The sequence below is a fragment of the Lissotriton helveticus genome, chromosome 7, assembly GCF_964261635.1.
Source record: "Lissotriton helveticus chromosome 7, aLisHel1.1, whole genome shotgun sequence".
NCBI classification, from domain to species: Eukaryota; Metazoa; Chordata; class Amphibia; order Caudata; family Salamandridae; genus Lissotriton; species Lissotriton helveticus.
In genome coordinates, this window is record NC_136068.1 from 1084479786 (window position 1) to 1084500737 (window position 20952).

Below are 20952 nucleotides of genomic sequence, written 5' to 3' on the forward strand. Positions count from 1 at the left end.
GCATATTCGGGTGTCGAGTGTCTAATTTTATATCCTGTATCCTTGGTGGGCAGATTCTGATAATGTTTGCTTATGATTATTTGTCTTGTATTGTTTTGACCCAGCTTCGGCTGGTATTGATGCTTTCCAGAGGCCTACAATTGGATTGTATTTCTTTATTTCATCTGCCCGTTCGCCACTGTAATATGTTATACCAATGATACCCGAAGTGTACATTTCTACTCTTGTGTTATAATTAATAAAAATATATATAAAAAAACAAAAAAACAATGGCTTTTAAAAAAAATTTCAATAATGAATACTTAAATAAAAGTTATTGTAATTTATAATGGGAATAGCTTAAAGTTTTGTAAATCACTTTTGTGAAGATTATGTTCAGTGTATTTTATTGTGACGTAAATCCAAGAACAGAAGTGAAATATTAACTTCTTTTTGTTACATTTGTAATCAAGCTTGAAACATTGAGAGAACATATTTGAACCATGTGTTGTTGAATGGTTGCACAGATTGATGCTGTGGTGGCGCTGAGTGATGCTGTGATGGCGAACGAGTGATGCTGTGGCATCCAGTGATGCTGTGGTAGCACATAGTGATGTTGTGGTGGCCCTGAGTGATGCTGTGGTAGTGCGGAGTGATGCTGTATGCTATGCTATGTTTTGTTTTGCTATCCTACGTTTTGTTTTGTTATGCTATGCTTTGCTATCCTATTCTTTGGTTTGTTATGTTATGCTATGCTGTGTTTTGTTATGCTATGCTATGTTTTGTTATGCTATGCTATGTTTTGCTATGCTATGCTTTGTTATGCTATGCTATGCCTTGTTATGGTATGCTATGTTTTGGTGTGTTTTATTATGCTATTCTTTGTTTTGCTATGCTATGTTTTGTTGTGTTTGGTATGCTATGTTTTGATATGCTATTATATGTTTTGTTTTGCTATGCTATGTTTTGTTGTGTTTTGTTAAGCTGTGCTATGTTTTGTTGTGTTTTGCTATGTTTTGTTATGCTATGTGTTGTGTTTTGTTATGCTATGTTTTGTTATGTTATGCTATGTTTTGTTATGCTATGCTACGTTTTGTTTTGCTATCCTATGCTTTGTTTTGTTATGCTATGCTATTTTTAGTTTTGCTATCCAATGCTTTTTGTTATGCTATGCTATGTTTTGTTGTGTTTTGTTATGCTATGCTATGTTTTGTTGTGTTTTGCTATGCTATGCTTTGTTATGCTATGCTATGTTTTGTTATGCTATGTTTTGTTATGCTATGCTATGCTTTGTTATTCTATATTTTGTTATGCTATGCTAAACTTTGTTTTGTTATGCTATGCTATATTGTGTTGCGTTTTGTTATGCTCTGCTATGTTTTGCTATGCTTTGCAATGCTATGTTTTGTTATGTACGCTATGTTTTGTTGTGTTTTGTTATGCTATGCTATGTTTTGTTGTGTTTTACTATGTTTTGTTATGCGATGTTTTGTTATGCTATGCTTTGTTTTATTTTATGTTATGCTATGTTTTGTTATGCTATGTTTTGTTGTGTTTTATTATGCTATGCTATGTTTTGTTCTAATATGCTATGTTTTGTTTTGCTATGCTTTGTTATGTTATGCTATGCTTTGTTTTGTTATGCTATATTTTGTTATGCTATGCTATGTTTTGTTTTGTTATGCTATGCTATGCTTTGTTGTGTTATGCTATGCTATGTTTTGTTTTGTTATGCTATGTTTTGGTTTGCTATCCTATGCTTTGTTTTGTTATGCTATGCTATGTTTTGTTATGCTATGCTGGTGAGGGGGTGTGAGTGTGTGTGAGGGTGAGTGAGGGGGTATGAGGGTGAGGGTGTATGAGGGTGAGGGTGTGTGAGGGTGAGGGTGTGTTAGGGTGAGGGGGTGTGTGGGTGAGGGTGTGTTAGGGTGAGGGGGTGTGAGGGTGAGGGTGTGTGAGTGAGGGTGGGTGTGAGGGGGGGTGAAGGTGAGAGGGTGTGAGGGTGAGGGGGTGTGAGGGTGAGAGGGGGTGAGGGTGTGTGAAGGTGAGGGGGTGAGGGTGTGTGAGGGTGAGGGGGTGTGAGGGTGAGAGGGTGAGGGGGTGTGAGGGTGAGGGTGTGTGAGTGAGGGTGGGTGTGAGGGGGTGTGAAGGTGAGAGGGTGTGAGGGTGAGGGGGTGTGAGGGTGTGAGGGTGAGAGGGGGTGAGGGTGTGTGAAGGTGAGGGGGTGAGGGGGTGTGAGGGTGAGGGGGTGTGAGTGAGGGTGTGTGAGGGTGAGTGAGGGTGTGTGAGGGTGAGTGAGGGTGAGGGTGTGTGAGGGAGAGGGGGTTGAGGGGGTGAGGGGGTGTGAGGGTGAGGGTGTGTGAGGTGAGGGTGTGTGAGGGTGAAGGTGTGTGAGGGTGAGGGGTTGTGAGGTTGTGTGAGGGTGTGGGAGGGTGAGGGGGTGTGTGAGGGTGAGGGGTGCGAGGGTGTGGGGGTGTGAGGGTGAGGGGTGTGAAGGTGAGGGTGTGTAGTTGTGAGGGTGAGGGTGTGGGATTGTGAGGATGAGGGTTTGAAGGTGAGGGGGTGAGGGTTAAGGGGTGAAGGTGTCGGGGTGGGGGTATGTGAGGGTGAGCGGGTGTGAGGGTGAGGGGGTGTGAGGGTGACCGTGTGTGAGGGTTAGAGGGTGTGTGAGGGGGTGTGTGAGGGTGAGGGGGTGTGAGTGTGAGGGTGTGTGATGGTGAGAGGGTGTGTGAGGGTGAGAGGGTGTGTGAGGGTGAGAGGGTGTGTGAGGGTGAGAGGGTGTGTCAGGGTGAGAGGGTGAGTGAGGGTGTGTGGGTGTGAGGGTGAGGGGTGTGAGGGTGAGGGGGTGTGAGTGTGAAAGGGTGTGTGAGGGTGAGAGGATGTGTGAGGGTGAGAGGATGTGTGAGGGTGAGAGGGTGAGTGTGGGTGAGGGTGTGTGAGGGTGAGAGTGAGGGGGTGTGAGAGTGAGGGGGTGTGTGTGAAGGTGAGGGGGTGTGGGGGTGTGAGGGGGTGAGGGTGAGGTGCGGTGAAAGGGTGTGAGGGGGTGAGGGGGTGTGAGGGGGTGAGAGTGAGGGTGAGTGAGGTTGTGTGAGGGTGAGTGAGGGTGTGTGAGGGTGTGTGAGGGTGTGTGAGGGTGAGTGAGGGTGTGTGAGGGTGTGTGAGGGTGAGGAGGTGTGAGGGTGAGGGTCTGAAGTAAATGGTGGCAGGGCAGACATCATAAGACAGAGAGAAGAGACTGCGTGGTGACTGCATTGGTCAGTTTCAGAATCAGGAGGGGCAGAGTCAGCATAGTCTGCGAGGGATCACCGAGTCTAGAGGCAAAGCATAGCGGATGTAGCATTGCAGCTAGCAAGTCGAATGTTTTCAAGCTGAGTGTCCCTAGAGAGATGGCAACACAGCAACAGCATTTGAGGAGCAAGGCTACTGTAAACAAGCACGGTAGGCTTTCACTTTTGTCCAGAAAAAAAAACGAGAAAGGTGCAGAGAACGCCGAACAAAACACGGCTTCCCCGCAAAATGGATGCAAAAAAACCCCAAGCTCTCAGCATTGCTGTGGCGGGGAGGGGCGGGGGAGCGCATTCCTTTGAAGTCTGATGCCAAGGCTCAGACAAATGGTGGTGTGCGATGTGCAAGTGGGGGGCGGGGGAGCGGCACTCTTTGAAATCTGATGCCGAGGCACAGACAAATGGTGGTGTGTGATGTGGCTGGCTCTGTGCGCGCGTATAGCTCACATGAACTGTACGCGATCCCCAGGCTAGGTAGACTTTTATTTTCCGCTTACTATAATCTCGCCTATTTATCCCTGCGGGATATAACTGGCGAGACCTAAAAAATAGGCCTATGGCCATATGCTGCAGGAGTTGACTGTGGAGGAATGGGTGCAAGACTGTGGTGGCCAGTATTTCAGGATGTATGACGTTTCAACACATGCTTTTACCATGCATGCCTTTACAACGCAAGTCGTTACAACGACTTGCGTTGGGGGGCGCTGGATAGTGGAATAGTTAAATTTTCTATTCCAACTCCAGCCCCCGTGGATAGTAGGGAAAGTGTTGGATAGAAAATTAAACTATTCCCTATCCAACAGCGCCCTCCAGCGAAAGTCGTTGCAACGACTTTCGTTGTAATTCCTGCGTTGTAAACGATGTTCCCCGTATTTCATGCAGGAGGGCGAGACACAGACACAGAGACACACACACACACTCACAAGCGTGCATACATTGATCCAAATGCACATACACCCATTTCACATCACACACTCACAAATACACATATACTCATGCAAATACATATGCATGCACACATCAAACAGTAAAATAACAAGCATTTGCAATGCAATAGGTCTCGCATTTACGTGAGTTTGAGCTAATGGCATTGTAAATGACAATGCCTTTTATTTATGTGCTTTTTTAAAATAGTTACATGAAAAGCATTGCCATTTACAATGCCAATAGCTTAAACCTTAGCAAATGCGAGACCTATGGCATTGCAAATGCGTTGAGAGGGAGAGTGTCCTGTTTTTTCCTTTGAGAAAATAGTGCTTAGAGGCTGTAATTAAAGCCTAGCGAGCAACAACACACGTAACAGGGGGTGTCCCATGGAAGGTTACAAAATGGGAATAGGCCGTACTAAGGTGGGACTACTAAGCCTACTGACCAATGAAAAGCCACAGTTTAGTCATTGGGCTTGAAGACTTCTAGTCTTACTGCGGATGTCACAGACGCCCAGGCTGAGATCGGCAATCTGCGTTCCTCACATGACCAAATGGCTCGTCGTCTCGAGGACTACAAATATAGGGCCCGTCGTAACAATGTGCGCCTTATTGGTGTCCCGGAGAATCCCGAGATTATGGGGGTCGACCTCTTGGTGGAGGACTTGATTGCCAACTATCTTTCTCCCGCTGGACTCAGCAAGTTCTTTGCGGTTGAGCGCGCTCATCGTGTTCCCGGCGGGAAGGCTAAGCCGGGCGCACACCCGAGGCCCATTATTGCCCGGTTGTTTCACTTCAGAGACCGGGACGCTGTTCTACAGGCCTCACGGGACAAGGGCCCAGTGAACTTTGAAGATGCCTCCGTTTCCTTTTATCCTGACTTTTCGCCGCTTGTCCAAAAACAACGACTTGGATTTTAGGGAGTTAAGAAGCGATTGCGAGACTTGGGTCTCAAGTACTCCTTATTGTTCCCTACCAGGCTCCGGATTGAATATCGGGAACGTGTATTCTTTTTTGATCGCCCTGAAAATGTCAGTGACTGGCTCGACTCCCTGCCTATAAGAAGTGAACATACTGGGTACCCCGGAGGCGCCGACGGAGGTGTGGCTGAATGAGGACTTCACCTGTGGATCCCGGCGTCTGAACTTTTATGCTGTTTCAGCTGAGTCTGGACTTGGGTCTTTTGTTAGGCCTAGATCAGCCTGGGGATGGCGGGGGTAAATGGGGACTCTTCCTCCTCCTGGGTTCTTTGCGTAGCTTAGTTTAGTAATGGGGCGACAGGCACACTGCAAGTTGGGGTGGCTTATTAGTCTTACGCAGGGGTGCAGGGTGGGGGGAGTAACGGGGTCAAGTTGGGGGGTGGTGGGGGTGTGTGTGTGTGTTTCTGTTTACTCGCAAGGCATCGTATTGTTTTTCTCATCTGTATTGATCGTGGGGTTCTTTGTGGGTCCTGCTCTTTCTACTTTTTGGGGATGGGGGCGGCGAGTTGAGACTGTTATCCTGGAATGTCAATGGATTAGGGGACAGAAGTAAGCGAAGTATTGTTTTGCGATTCCTTAGGCGTCATTCCCCCGATATTGTCCTCCTAGAGGACACGCATTTAATAGGCAACGCTTGTCAGGCAATGAATAGGCGCGGTTATCGGTTGGTGGCCCACTCGGGGTTTACTTCTGGGTCCAGGGGGGCTGGTATTCTCATTCGGTCCTCTCTCCCTTTCGCAGTTGACGAGGTGAGACTTGACGACAGGGGGCGCTATGCTGTGCTCACTGGCAGGTGGGAGGGGAAGACATTGTCCATACTGTCAGTCTATGTCCCCCGGGTCTGCAGGCTTTAACCTATGCTGATCTGTGTCGAGTCCTTTTGGACCTTCCCGAGGGCTTCTGATCCTGGGTGGAGATTTAAAATCGGTTGTCTCTGGCACCTCTGATCGTCATCCTCCCAGGGATCTACCCCGGGCGCAAAGGTGGTTGAGTGATTTGCTAGAGAACTTCAGGCTTGTAGACGCCTGGAGGCTACTACACCCTACACAGTTGCAGTACACTTTCCACTTTGGGGCACACAGCAGCCTTTCTAGATTGGACTATTTCTTAATGCCGGCGGTCCAGTCCTCCTCCATCAGAGAAATTCGTCAGCTCCCTAGGGGTATTTCCGATCACTCCCCCTTGTGGCTCCAATATGAGGTAGGGGCAGGCGATGAGGGTAGAGTAGCTCCTATTAACCCGTGGTACTTTCATAACCCCAAGACCCGCCCGGACCTTGTGAAAGCTATTGAGCATTATTTTGAAGACAATGTGGGGTCTGTTTTTTCTGCTGTTTCGTTATGGGAAGCATTTAAAACTGTTATACGTGGTCAGTCTTTATCCTTGATTGTCGCTGCTAAAAAGGCTGCAAATGTGGAGGTTGTGCGCATCGAATCCGAGATAGCCGCTTTGAAAGATGATCTTCGGTTGGGCGTCTCCAGTACCAAGTTGCACTCCCTTGCTTTGAAACAAGCTGACTACAAGGCTCTTGTAACGGATGCTGCGAAAGTGATGTATAGGGAGCAGCAGGGACGACTGTATGATGTGGGTGATAAAGCGGTTTACAACCATTACAACAGCAATTCTTTTACAACGCAACTTTTACAACGCAGGATCTTTTACAACGCATGTCATTACAACGCATACTTATACAACGCAGATGCCATTACAACGCATACTTATACAACGCATGTTTGGGTAAGTATAAAAAATATAATTTATTTATTAATATAATATATTTATGTTTTATTGTGAATTTTTTAAAATATTACTATAGTATAAAAAAATTATACTGTAGTGTGAAAAAAAGACTAGTATTTTTTTTACTATGATACCTTACAGTATAAAAATATTATAAATAATTATTAATATATTATATTATAGTAACATTTATTTATTATAAAAATTATTACTCTAGTTTAAAAATATAATATAAAAAATTATACTGTAGTGTGAAAAAAATACTCTAGTATTTTTTTACTATGATACTTTACAGTATAAAAATATTATAAATAATTATTAATATATTATATTATAGTAACATTTATTTATTATAAAAATTATTACTCTAGTTTAAAAATATAATATAAAAAATTATACTGTAGTGTGGAAAAAAATACTCTAGTAATTTTTTTTACTATGATACCTTACAGTATAAAAATATTATAAATAATTATTAATATATTATCTTATAGTAACATTTATTTATTATAAAAATTATTACCCTAGTTAAAAAATATAATACTGTAGTATTAAAAATATACTCTAGTATTGTTTCTACTTTGACACTTAAATTGATTAATTAATTTTAACCTATAGAGTATCCTGCACTTACCCTAGTATTATACCCCATTGGAGTTAGAATAGTAATTTTAACCTGTATAGTATCCTGCACTTACCCTAGTTTTACACCCTCCTGGAGTTAGAATAGTAATTTTAAACTGTAAACTATCCTGCACTAACCCTAGTTTTACACCCTCCTGGAGTTAGAATAGTAATTTTAACCTGTACACTATCCTGCAATTACCCTAGTATTACACCCCCCTGGAGTTAGAATAGTAATTTTAACCTGTACACTATCCAGCACTTACCCTAGTATTACACCCCCCCGGAGTTAGAATAGTAAATTTAACCTGTACACTATCCAGCACTTACTTTAGTATTACACCCCCCTGGAGTTAGAATAGTAATTTTAACCTGAACACTATCCAGCAATTACTCTAGTATTACAACCCCCTGGAGTTAGAATAGTTATTTTAACCTGTACACTATCCAGCACTTACTCTAGTATTACACCCCCCTGGAGTTAGAATAATAATTTTAACATGTACACTATCCAGCACTTTCCCTAGTATTACACCCCCTTGGAGTTAGAATAGTAATTTTAACCTGTACACTATCCAGCACTTACCCTAGTATTACACACCCTTGGAGTTAGAATAGTAATTTAAACCTTAACACTATCAAGCAATTACTCTAGTATTACACCCCCCTGGAGTTAGAATAGTTATTTTAACCTGTACACTATCCAGCACTTACTCTAGTATTACACCCCCCTGGAGTTAGAATAGTAATTTTAACATGTACACTATCCAGCACTTTCCCTAGTATTACACCCCCTTGGAGTTAGAATAGTAATTTTAACCTGTACACTATCCAGCACTTACCCTAGTATTACATACCATTGGAGTTAGAATAGTAATTTAAACCTGAACACTATCCAGCAATTACTCTAGTATTACACCCCCCCTGGAGTTAGAATAGTTATTTTAACCTGTACACTATCCAGCACTTACTGTAGTATTACACCCCCCTGGAGTTAGAATAGTTATTTTAACCTGTACACTATCCAGCACTTACTCTAGTATTACACACCCATGGAGTTAGAATAGTAATTTAAATCTGAACACTATCCAGCACTTACTCTAGTATTACACCCCCCTGGAGTTAGAATAGTAATTTAAACCTGAACACTATCCAGCACTTACCCTAGTATTACACCCCTTCTGGAGTTAGAATAGTAATTTTAACCTGTACAATATTCAGCACTTACCCTAGTATTACACCCCCCTGGAGTTAGAATAGTAATTTAAACCCGAACACTATCCTGCACTTACCCTAGTTTTACAACCTCCTGGAGTTAGAATAGTAATTTTAACCTGAACACTATCCAGCACTTACCCTAGTATTACACTCCCCTGGAGTTAGTATAGTAATTTTAACTGAAGTTAGAATAGTATTATTAACTCATACACTAAGAAGTTGGAAATATTTAAATACATATTTTTATTAATATTTGTAATTTGTCAAATTAAAAATATTAAATTTTAATATTAAAATATTTTATTTTTTATTTTTTATTTAATGACATAAAAATGATTTAATAAAAAAAGATAAAGGATGCTACATCTATTTAAAAAAAAGTTCACACGCTTTATCATTGATTGCAATGGAAGGAATTGTCCTACATTTATTTCCATAGGTCTCTTTGTAGACATCGCGTACCTTGATTGTGAAGCAGGCTGAAGAGTGACTGGGTTCGTAAAACTTTGAATGGAGTGCGTGGATAAGGTAAGAGTAATATAATATTTTTATACATATTCAATAGAAGTAATTACAAAATGTTTATGTTTAAAATAAATAAGACAAAATTATGTAAAGAGCAATTTATTTTTTGAAAAAATAAATATTTATTTATTTTCAAAAAGAGTAAATTTCAAGACATTTTTTCAAATTTTTTAAACTTTATTACAAGGAAGTAATGTAATAAAAAAATGTTTATTATTAAATGAAGTGAAATAAAAAAATAGTCCTTTTTCTTTTTTTACAGTTTTTGATGACGTATACGCATTAACGTCAAATGCGCAGGTAGCCATATTGTGGAGCGTCGCTGGAGAGAGCTGATGTATGGAGATCTGCGCTCAGGTAGGAAACTTATTAAACAATTTATTTATATTTTATAATGTAGCGGATTATATTTATTGCAAGGAAAGAATAGGGAGGTGTAGAATATTTCAAAAAGATGTTTAGGTTCTAATCAGCATGTTCAAGATCGTTTTGAAAGAGTAAGCCTATGTCGGGTCATGTGTGTGTTTAACTTTTTTGCAATGTATGCAGTAACAATTAAATAAAGTAGTTAAACAAAGTATTTAACTATATCTTTGTGCTTTTTTTTCGTTTGAGATTCCATCGGAAGAAGATCGATTTACGAAGTTTAGATTTCCAGTGGAGAAAATGGATCGATAATCGCGTGGGATTTAAGGAGTTATGGTACACATCATTGGATTTTTTTTTTTGGGTTTGAATTTCGATGGATATACATTTTCTGGAAAAGGGATTTGAAGAAGAGCTTCTTTGGAGAAAAGCAAGAAGATGGATCTATCTTTGGGGTTTTAAAGAGTTTGGATTTCAACAACCGAAAGAAGATGGATATATTTTCGATTGTTTTGGCGTTGGAGATTTCTTTTAATTGGAGAAAAGAACGTTTTGAAATTTACAATTGTGTTGTAAATCGATCTTCAAAATTGGAATTTATTATGGGTTTGGAAAAATAGAATAAAAAACAAGCATGGATTTGGATTATTTTGGATTGCATTAAAGGCAAAGAAAATAGAAAAAAGAAGACTTCAAAGGTAAGGTGACCCGACTTTAAATTTGTTTCAATTTTTTTTTTTAAAAAGCCAATTAAAAAAACAAATTAAGGGGTCGATTAGGATGGCGGACGGAAACGTGTACCGTCCGCCGCGGAAGGTGGCAAGCTACTCCGGACCTGTCCGCGGAAAATCCGCAACAGCAATTAGGATAAAACATACAAAAAACGCCGACCGCGGCGTACGGAGCACTCCAATCCCCGTCCGCGGCGGTCGGAGTACACCTGAGTCCGCGGCAGGCGGACGGAACAGTAAAAACACCGACCGCCGCGTACGCACATGACCGCGAATACATCCACCACCCCCGCTATACCTGCGCAATGTCCGTGTCCGCAATTAGGATAACTCCGCAAGTACCCCGGTAGTCACCGCCATCCACGTCCGCAGCGGAACCAATGCACCGAGAATCCGTGCACCACAGCGGAACGACAACACAAACAACATCCCTACTGTCAAACCAATGCCATACATTGGCACGGAAGTTTATCACCAAACACACGAAAAAAAACGCCCACCCACCGAAAATATCCAAACCAATCACAACACACAATGATCCACCGCCAAGCACCACACAATCCACACCTGCCAACACTCCCACCTAGCACCTGACTGCCAATAACCATTCAGACACGGTCTAGACACACACCATAAAAGAACTCCCACCCACTCCACAACTCCTCTGCATCACAGCATAGCTGCTAGCAGGACACACCACTGAACTGAGCCCAAAGAGAAATAGCATTCACACAACCCACACCCAAACACACCCACCACACAAACACCCACCACACCATTCTTACACACCACACACCTGCACCACCCCATCCACGCAAACCCACACCCCGAGCACCACACACCATGGCACCAAAAAAAACCCCCAAATTCACTGACACCGAGTTGAAGGTTATGGTCGATGAGATCATCCGTGTGGAACCCCACTTATTCGGGGCCCTAGTGCAGCAGACCAGCATAGCCAGGAGAAACAGCATGTGGGACCGGATAGTCACCAGGGTGAATGCCTCCGGGAGCGTCCCGAGGACGAAGCAGGACATCCAGAGGCGGTGGCACGATCTAAAGACCCGAGTCAAAGCCATACGAGCCAAGAACTATCTCCGGGCTAATCATACAGGCGGTGGAACCCCTCCGGAGCCCTTACCCTACACCGAGTGGGAGGAGAAGGTGATGACCATCATCCACCCTGAGAGCCTTGATGGACTTCCTGAGGGAGAAGAGGCTGGTAAGTACAAACCAAGCACCACGAGCACTACTACATGGTGTGCCTCACACAACTGTGAAGACACATCTCCCAGAGCCCAACCCATGCATGCAGTCCACATACTCACCAACGTCGAAATCACTCCAACAGGCCCCCATGTCCATAGGGATGGCGGTGGCGGTGGGTGGTGGTGGGTGTGAGGGGATGGAACTACAACTCCCAACAGGCCCCCATGTCCATAGGGATGGCGGTGGCGGTGGTGGTGGGTGGTGGTGGGTGTGAGGGGATGGAACTACAACTCCCAACAGGCCCCCATGTCCATAGGGATGGCGGTGGCGGTGGTGGTGGGTGGTGGTGGGTGTGAGGGGATGGAACTACAACTCCCAACAGGCCCCCATGTCCATAGGGATGGCGGTGGCGGTGGTGGTGGGTGTGAGGGGATGGAACCACAACTCCCAACAGGCCCCCATGTCCATAGGGATGGCGGTGGCGGTGGTGGTGGGTGTGAGGGGATGTAACCACAACTCCCAACAGGCCCCCATGTCCATAGGGATGGCGGTGGCGGTGGTGGTGGGTGGTGGTGGGTGTGAGGGGATGGAACTACAACTCCCAACAGGCCCCCATGTCCATAGGGATGGCGGTGGCGGTGGTGGTGGGTGTGAGGGGATGGAACCACAACTCCCAACAGGCCCCCATGTCCATAGGGATGGCGGTGGCGGTGGTGGTGGGTGTGAGGGGATGTAACCACAACTCCCAACAGGCCCCCATGTCCATAGGGATGGCGGTGGCGGTGGTGGTGGGTGGTGGTGGGTGTGAGGGGATGGAACTACAACTCCCAACAGGCCCCCATGTCCATAGGGATGGCGGTGGTGGTGGGTGTGAGGGGATGTAACCACAACTCCCAACAGGCCCCCATGTCCATAGGGATGGCGGTGGCGGTGGTGGTGGGTGGTGGTGGGTGTGAGGGGATGGAACTACAACTCCCAACAGGCCCCCATGTCCATAGGGATGGCGGTGGCGGTGGTGGTGGGTGTGAGGGGATGGAACCACAACTCCCAACAGGCCCCCATGTCCATAGGGATGGCGGTGGCGGTGGTGGTGGGTGTGAGGGGATGGAACCACAACTCCCAACAGGCCCCCATGTCCATAGGGATGGCGGTGGTGGTGGGTGTGAGGGGATGTAACCACAACTCCCAACAGGCCCCCATGTCCATAGGGATGGCGGTGGTGGTGGGTGGGGTGAGTACCAGTGCAGACAGAATCGGCCAAAAAAGTGAAAACAACCTGTCAAGTCCACATTACTCATCATCACATTTTGGTTTTGCAGGTCATCCTCATCTGACAGCTGGAAGCAACACCCGCCCTCCAGACTCGCCAATCACAGACGTCTCAGGGGACGATTGGCCAGCCACCTCCGGGGCAGAGGATGATCCCGGCACAAGCAGCCAGCCAGGGCCATCTGGCTCCCAGGTCACCCCTGCACCAACAACTACGGCCTCTGCCATTGTGACAACACCGGCCACTGTGACCTGCACAGCCACCACCAGCACCACCTCCACCACCACCACCACTGCTACCACCACTCCTGCCACCCTGCCCAACCCAACGGCCAACGCCGTGCCAGCGCCATCCCAGCCACGCAGGGAGAGTGTGAGGCAAGGCAGAGATGCAAGGCCAGAACCGGCAGGCAGGAGCATACGTCAAAGAACACGGGAGGATACCAACACACCCAATCCAGTGCAACAGTCATTGGAGGCACTGGGCAGGGTGGAGGTGAGCTACCAACGTGGTCAGGCACAGGCAGACCGGGCCCACCAGGACTTTGTAGATAACACTGCAATGTTGGGGGCCATTGAGAGGCGGCTTGGCCAACTAGTGGACATCTTCACCAGGACAATCAGGCCACAAACACCGCCACCGCCACCGCCACCGCCACCGCCACCGCCACCGCCACCTGCGGCGGATGTGGTACCCGATGCCCCTGCGCAACCAGCTGACACCGTACCGGCAGTAAGACGGAGGGGCCGACCGAGGCTGGAAGTGGGCGACAGCAGTGTGGAAGCACCTGCCACACGCTCCAAGAGGAACAGAAAATGACTGTCCCAGTACCTGCGCATGCCATTCACCCTGCCAACTATCCGGTCCCACCTGCCACAGGCCTGCTGTACTAGGCAGACACCACCCTATGTGGTGTCCGCACGGACATTTCATCTGCCATAACCTTCAACTCTCACTCCCCCACCCCTTCACTCATTTGTAAATATGCACCTACACCCATGCACATTTTGTAAATAAAAGCCACTTACTCACTCAATCATGTGTTGTCTCCATGTTTATTCACATGAATGCATCAGAAACAGATGTTACTAGGTACAGGTATCCAACTGGTACAGAATCATGGCGCTGCGGGAGTGACCTAGGGAAAATAGAAACCGCAAAGACACGTCAGGAAACAAGATCACACACATCAGAACACACTGCAGTGCAACATTTAACTACCCACACGCATCACAACAGTAATGGATGAGACGACACACATCATGGAGACGTGCATTGGCCACAATTTAGCACACACACACACATGCATGCATCACATAGCAGAACACAGAGATGAAGCACACCACTATGCCACAACACCAGCACACATTCACAGGGCATACCCAAGCAGCACAAGAGGAGCACACTCACAATCAAGGGAAGTAGCGATCAATGATCTGGCGCCTCTGGTCCACACCTTCCTCCTCACCACTATCCTCATCAGTTGACATGGCTGGGTCGGGAGGGCGAGGAACTTGCAGTTCATCAGGGTCCAAGAGCAGTTCAATGTTATAGCGCACAGCCAGGTTGTGAAGCATGCAGCACGCTATCACGATCTTGCATACTTTGCCTGGTGAGTAAGGCAGGGCCCCTCCAGTCTTATCCAGGCACCGAAACCTTGACTTGAGCAGGCCAAATGTCCGTTCTACCACTCGACGTGTCCTACCATGGGCATCATTGTATCTCATTTCTCCTGGTGTAGTGGGATTGCGTAAGGGACTGAGCAGCCAAGGCCTGTTTGGGTAAGCCGAGTCGCCTGTGTTGGTGGAAGAGAGAGAGAGAGAAACATCACAACCTGCATTGTGGGGCACACCATGCCACACAGATATCACTCCTGTCACCACAGCATACTCACCAACAAGCCACGCTTGTGCTGGACGAAGATTAGCCATCAGTTGGGGGACCATGCTGCTCCGCATGATGTGGGCGTCATGTGCAGAGCCAGGGAATCTTGCACACACATGTGAGATGATGTTGTCGGCCTGGCACACCACCTGCACGTTCAGGGAATGGAAGTGTTTCCGATTCCTATACACCTGCTCACGTGCCCGTGGTGCAATGATCGCGATATGCGTGCCATCAATGGAACCCACAACGTGTGGTATACGACCCAGGGCATAGAAGCCAGCTTTGACCGCTGGCAAGTCCGCCGCCTGAGGGAAATGTATATAGTCATGCTTGTACAGCATCATGGCTGTCAGTACATCCCGGAGTACCGTGCTGAACATGGCCTGTGACATTCCCCCGGCATCTCCAACTGTGTACTGGAATGTGCCTGTTGCGAAGAAATGGAGTGCCGCCATCACCTTTTGCGTGGGTGTCATGGAACCTGGATAGGTTCTTCGCGGCTGCAGATGAGGAGACAATAGGGTCACAAGTTGCAACAATCGACGGCGATCCAGCCTGAATTTCCGGATCACCTCCTCGTCCACCATATCCTCCAGCACAGTGTATGGGCGAAGGACATTTGGAGCCCTCCTGTGTGGGAGTAGATGGAATGGAAGTCAATTAACATACAACGCACGTGTGTGCACCTCAATCACATGTCAACGCCCTCTACCAACATGTAGTATCCAGTGTATGCTTGTCATATGTGTGACTCCTCTGATTGTCAGGACAACATGGACCGACGTAGCTACAATGTGCATCCACTAGCAACATGATGTTTAGCAACATGTGCAATGCACAGTGTCTCACCTCAACATCACTGCCAACCAGACATGTGACATGACCCACATGTGTAGGCCCAACATCACATGCACACATGCAAGTACATGCACACATACTAAATTAAACACCCCCCCACCCCCCCATATCATGATGCCCCAATGGCAACACCAGGAATGGTGGGCATACGGACATCACATGCATGGGGACACAATAGGCAACACACATGTACAGTACACAACAGAACCCCCACCATAGTCATCATCTGACACATACCACTCACTCACAACTGATTCACAGGTGCCCATTCATACGGGATCTACTGTGTACATGTGAGGTACGACTGAATTGTGTAGGGTACTACCCGATGTGGACATGCACACGTGATGGACACTTGTGGCTCACCGATGGCCATGGTATGGACACACATGGGATGGAGCATGACATGTGTAGCCACGCAATCACGCACACAACCGTGAGCAGGCAGCTGCAGACAATGGTACAAGGTGCATCATCGGCTAAGATGCTAACATTGATCACGCCATGGCGGTGCACTGCATCCGCTGTTTACGTCTGGGCATACGCGGGCCGCCTTCGACATTCACACTGTCTGCACGTGCACAGACCGTCACGCCCACACACCGGCAAGTGCATGTGTAAGGTTCCGGGACGGATGGTCGATTTGCAACAATGTTGTATCACTGGCGCCTCCATGGCGGTGCACGTACACAGCGGGGGAGGTGCAGGCCTATACACCCTGTAGATGTACTCAATGGACATGCCAGTTCATGACCCCCCTTACAGTCACCTTGCATCATCCACCGTACACCGGCCGGAGCGGCCGGCCCATGAACAACCGCCGTGCCAGGCCCTGCCCAGGACCGCCGTGCCGGCCATGGCAACAACCGCCATTGCACGGACCGCCAGGGAACGGCGGTAGTGGAAGGGCCGTGCAATGGCGGTTGTTGCCATGGCCGGCACGGCGGTCCTGGGCAGGGCCTGGCACGGCGGTAGTGGAAGGGCCGTGCAATGGCGGTTGTTGCCATGGCCGGCACGGCGGTCCTGGGCAGGGCCTGGCACGGCGGTAGTGGAAGGGCCGTGCAATGGCGGTTGTTGCCATGGCCGGCACGGCGGTCCTGGGCAGGGCCTGGCACGGCGGTTGTTCATGGGCCGGCCGCTCCGGCCGGTGTACGGTGGATGATGCAAGGTGACTGTAAGGGGGGTCATGAACTGGCATGTCCATTGAGTACATCTACAGGGTGTATAGGCCTGCACCTCCCCCGCTGTGTACGTGCACCGCCATGGAGGCGCCAGTGATACAACATTGTTGCAACTGAAGCTTCCTTCCGTGAGGCTTGCACGTGCGGTTGCCGATGTGTGCCCGTGACGGTCCCTGCACATGCAGCCAATGGGAAGAGGGACGCTGGCCGCATACGGCCAATCGCAAGTAGAGGAAGCTGTGCACCGCAACAACAGGGCCAGTCATTGGGCCATTTCACGATCACGCTTCCAGGGCTGACCAATTGCTGGCGACGTATGCCACTGACACGTGCTGAGGGCCCTATATATGTGTGTTGGCCAAAATGAAACTTTCTACCCTGGGGACCATTGCTGCCTGTGACCATCACCTCGACCTGCTGCTGCTGCTGAGCTGACCACCGACTGCTGCCTGTGACCATCACCTCGACCTGCTGCTGCTGCTGAGCTGACCACCGACTGCTGCCTGTGACCATCACCTCGACCTGCTGCTGCTGCTGAGCTGACCACCGACTGCTGCCTGTGACCATCACCTCGACCTGCTGCTGCTGCTGAGCTGACCACCGACTGCTGCTCTAGTGCCATACTCCGTGATCTTGCCATGTCGTCAGGCAAAGAGATCCGGTCTCGACCCTTCACCGCCGCGGAGCTTGATGTCCTCGTGGACGGTGTACTCCGCAACTATGGACGCCTCTACGGCGCACCGGGACGGGTGGTAAGTGCAGTGTGGGACATGTTGGTGTGCATGAGGGGGCCAAATGATCAGGCCTATTTCTATCTTAGCTGTGTAGTGTGGGCTAGACATATGTTCCTGATTGTGCATGGCTGCTGACAGTAACGTCTTGCCCCTATGTGTGTGACAGGCCACCTGTCCACTGACTTACACCCTTTTGTCTCCCATCATGGTAGGTCAAGCTGCACCTTCGCAAGGACCTGTGGAGGAGCATAGCAAGGGAAGTACGGGCATTGGGGGTGTGCAACAGACGACATACACACTGCCACAAACGCTGGGACGACATTTCCAGGCTGAGCAAGAATGTAGCGGAAGTAACACTGGGCCTGATTCCAAGGACGCCCCGTCTGGCCCGACGCTCCATGACCCCTCTCATGCAACGTATCATTGCAGTGACGCATCCTGAACTGGCCGAACGTCTGAGTGCCGATCGACAGCAAACTAGCGGTGAGCATACTGTCTGTGTAGGAAACCTGTGAGTGCTATGCATGTATTGGTGCACAGACACACTATTGAGTTCCGTGTTGCGTATGTATGCCTGTGATGCCTTTTTGGTCCCATTGGGCGGTACTCATTTGACATCCAGGTCCGCCATGTTGACACGCCACTTGCTTAGTAGTTGAGTGTAAAAGCACATCCCCTAGTGGTCCATGGCCCCATGGCAGAAAATGTGAGGATGACTGGTAGGGGTGGGCCATGTGCAGGATGAGGGCTCCTAAACCTTTGTCTGCTATGTGATTTGGCTATCCTGTTCCTTCTGTACGTGAGTGTGCCCATGACTCACACATCTTTTCTGTGCATTTCAGCTTTGACAGAGGACACTCAGCCACAGACGGTGGAGAGTAGCCGAGGAAATGAGTCCGGCTCAGACTTCGCACACACGCAGACTGACACGGAGGAGGCCAGCGCCGGAGAGGGGGACAGGACCGTCCCTGAGGACTCGCATGTGGAGACGCCATCGTCCTCCTCGTCGGACACTCTGGGTGAGCCTGCACTGTTGTCACAGACTGGGAGTGGGCACTCACCACCTTCTGTCGTAAGACAGCACACAGGGCCCACACTTCCGCCAACTGCACCATGTACTGTTCGTGGCCGGAGGAGTAGGGGGAGCAGAGTGGCGTTCGGTGCAGGCACCGCTGCCCCTGCCACGGTGAGCCAAAATGCACTGTGTGCTGAGGCCGTTGATCTGCTCAGACAGCTGTGTGTGGGGCAGACCAATATGACAAATGCTTTCCAGGACCATGATAGGAAGTTGGGGCAGGTGGTGGCATTCATGGAAGGGATGCATGGCGATCTTGCAGGTCTACACAGGACAGTGCAGTCATTGGCAAGCAGTGTGTCGTCTGCAATAGTACAGTCGAACGAACAGGGTGCTACTTGTGTTTCACCATCTACACCGCTGGATGTCTCAGGGGGTAGTGATTATTCTGAGCAGGACTCAAATACAGCTTATTGCACTAGAAGCAGCGTCAGACAGCACGTCAGGGCACGCAGGGCACAGACCCCATCCCCTAGATCAGCTAAATCTGTTCACGTAGACGACGTCAGATGCACTGGAGTACACACACAGGATCCACAAGTGTTGTTGGGGGACATGCCTTCCGGAGCTACACAGCCATTCAACACGAAAGGTACTCCCAAGGCAAGGGATAGTCACATGTCCATGGACTGTTCCTTGGACAAGGCCAGTCAGAAGACAAAGGCACCTACTAAGAGCAGGGAGACTCCCAAGAGCAGGCCCACAGCAGAGGTAAGGGACTCTCCCAAGGACAGTGAGAAGACTAAGGCACCTACTAAGAGCAGGGAGACTCCCAAGAGCAGGCCCACAGCAGAGGTAAGGGACACTCCCAAGGACAGTGAGAAGACTAAGGCACCTACTAAGAGCAGGGAGACTCCCAAGAGCAGGCCCACAGCAGAGGTAAGGGACACTCCCAAGGACAGTGAGAAGACTAAGGCACCTACTAAGAGCAGGGAGACTCCCAAGAGCAGGCCCACAGCAGAGGTAAGGGACTCTCCCAAGGACAGTGAGAAGACTAAGGCACCTACTAAGAGCAGGGAGACTCCCAAGAGCAGGCCCACAGCAGAGGTAAGGGACTCTCCCAAGGACAGTGAGAAGACTAAGGCACCTACTAAGAGCAGGGAGACTCCCAAGAGCAGGCCCACAGCAGAGGTAAGGGACTCTCCCAAGGACAGTGAGAAGACTAAGGCACCTACTAAGAGCAGGGAGACTCCCAAGAGCAGGCCCACAGCAGAGGTAAGGGACTCTCCCAAGGACAGGGACACACACAGACAGCAGGTGTCTGCTGGAGACAGGTGCACCACAGACGACAAGTCTGCTGGCAGGAACAGGGCGGCGAGCAGGGCACAGGCTACATCCAGAGACAACACTCCACCTAAGGATAAGGCACATCCTACGGACAAGGCATCTGGCATGGACAATGGCGCTATCAAGGACAGGCATACTTCACCCCTGGCTGCACTGAGGCTGATGTTTTCTACTAAACGTAACACTGATGTCTCCGCGGCGGAGTCCCCCCATACCTCCACTCCCATCCAGGCCAGTCAGAAGCAGAGGAGGGTGTCCCCTGTTGTTGCATCCCCCATTACACATCATTCCGAGTCCAGGCGGCAGGCACAGAGCAAACGACAAGCAGGCTCCAGCACGTCCCCCGAAACCAGATCCCCCGCAGCAGTTGCTCCACCTATGCTGGGTGGTGATTCTTTGGAGTCCCCACCACTTGGCAGTCCTGTCCTGTCCAGGGTGCACTCACACCACCCTAAGAAACGCAGACACACACCATTGACACCTGCCAACCCCGATTTGGCTCTAGGTGAGCTATCCCCAGCTCCCAGGCCCACCCTGCCTCCTGGCCCATACAGCCCTGTGGCTCATCATTTCAGTTGTCCCAGTGGCGCTGGTGCAGTTGACTCTCGTGTATCAGATGGTGGCACAGTGTCAGTTGTGCCCTCTCCTGTTGCAGATCCTGGCAGGGTATGTGGGTCTATGGCTCACGTGTCAGTTAGGAGATCTGTGGCTGTGTTGCACACTCCTGTTTCTGGTGCTGGCAGTCTGTCTGGGTCAGTGGCTCACGTGTCAGTGACTACATCTGTGGCTGTGTCTCACACTCCTGTTGCTGGTGCTGCCAGTGTGTCTGGGTCCGTGGCCCATGTGTGTGTCACTCGGGCTGTGGCTGTGTCTCACACTCCTGTTGCTGGTGCTGCCAGTGTGTCTGGGTCCGTGGCCCATGTGTGTGTCACTCGGGCTGTGGCTGTGTCTCACACTCCTGTTGCTGGTGCTGCCAGTGTGTCTGGGTCCGTGGCCCATGTGTGTGTCACTCGGGCAGTGGCTGTATCTCACACTCCTGTTGCTGGTGCTGCCAGTGTGTCTGGGTCCGTGGCCCATG

At 49.0% G+C, this 20952-nt stretch overlaps 1 protein-coding gene across 1 annotated transcript in view; it reads left to right on the plus strand.

Moving 5' to 3' along the window:
* The first annotated feature begins 16902 nt into the window (after nt 1-16902).
* Nucleotides 16903-20952, plus strand: part of LOC144769387 (uncharacterized) — a 29943-nt gene continuing 25893 nt past the window's right edge. The window contains exons 1-2 of the mRNA XM_078653442.1: nt 16903-17995; nt 18355-19298. Of these exons, the coding sequence (XP_078509568.1) occupies nt 17911-17995; nt 18355-19298 (1029 nt within the window). The 5' untranslated portion in view covers nt 16903-17910. The remainder of the gene's footprint in view (nt 17996-18354; nt 19299-20952) is intronic.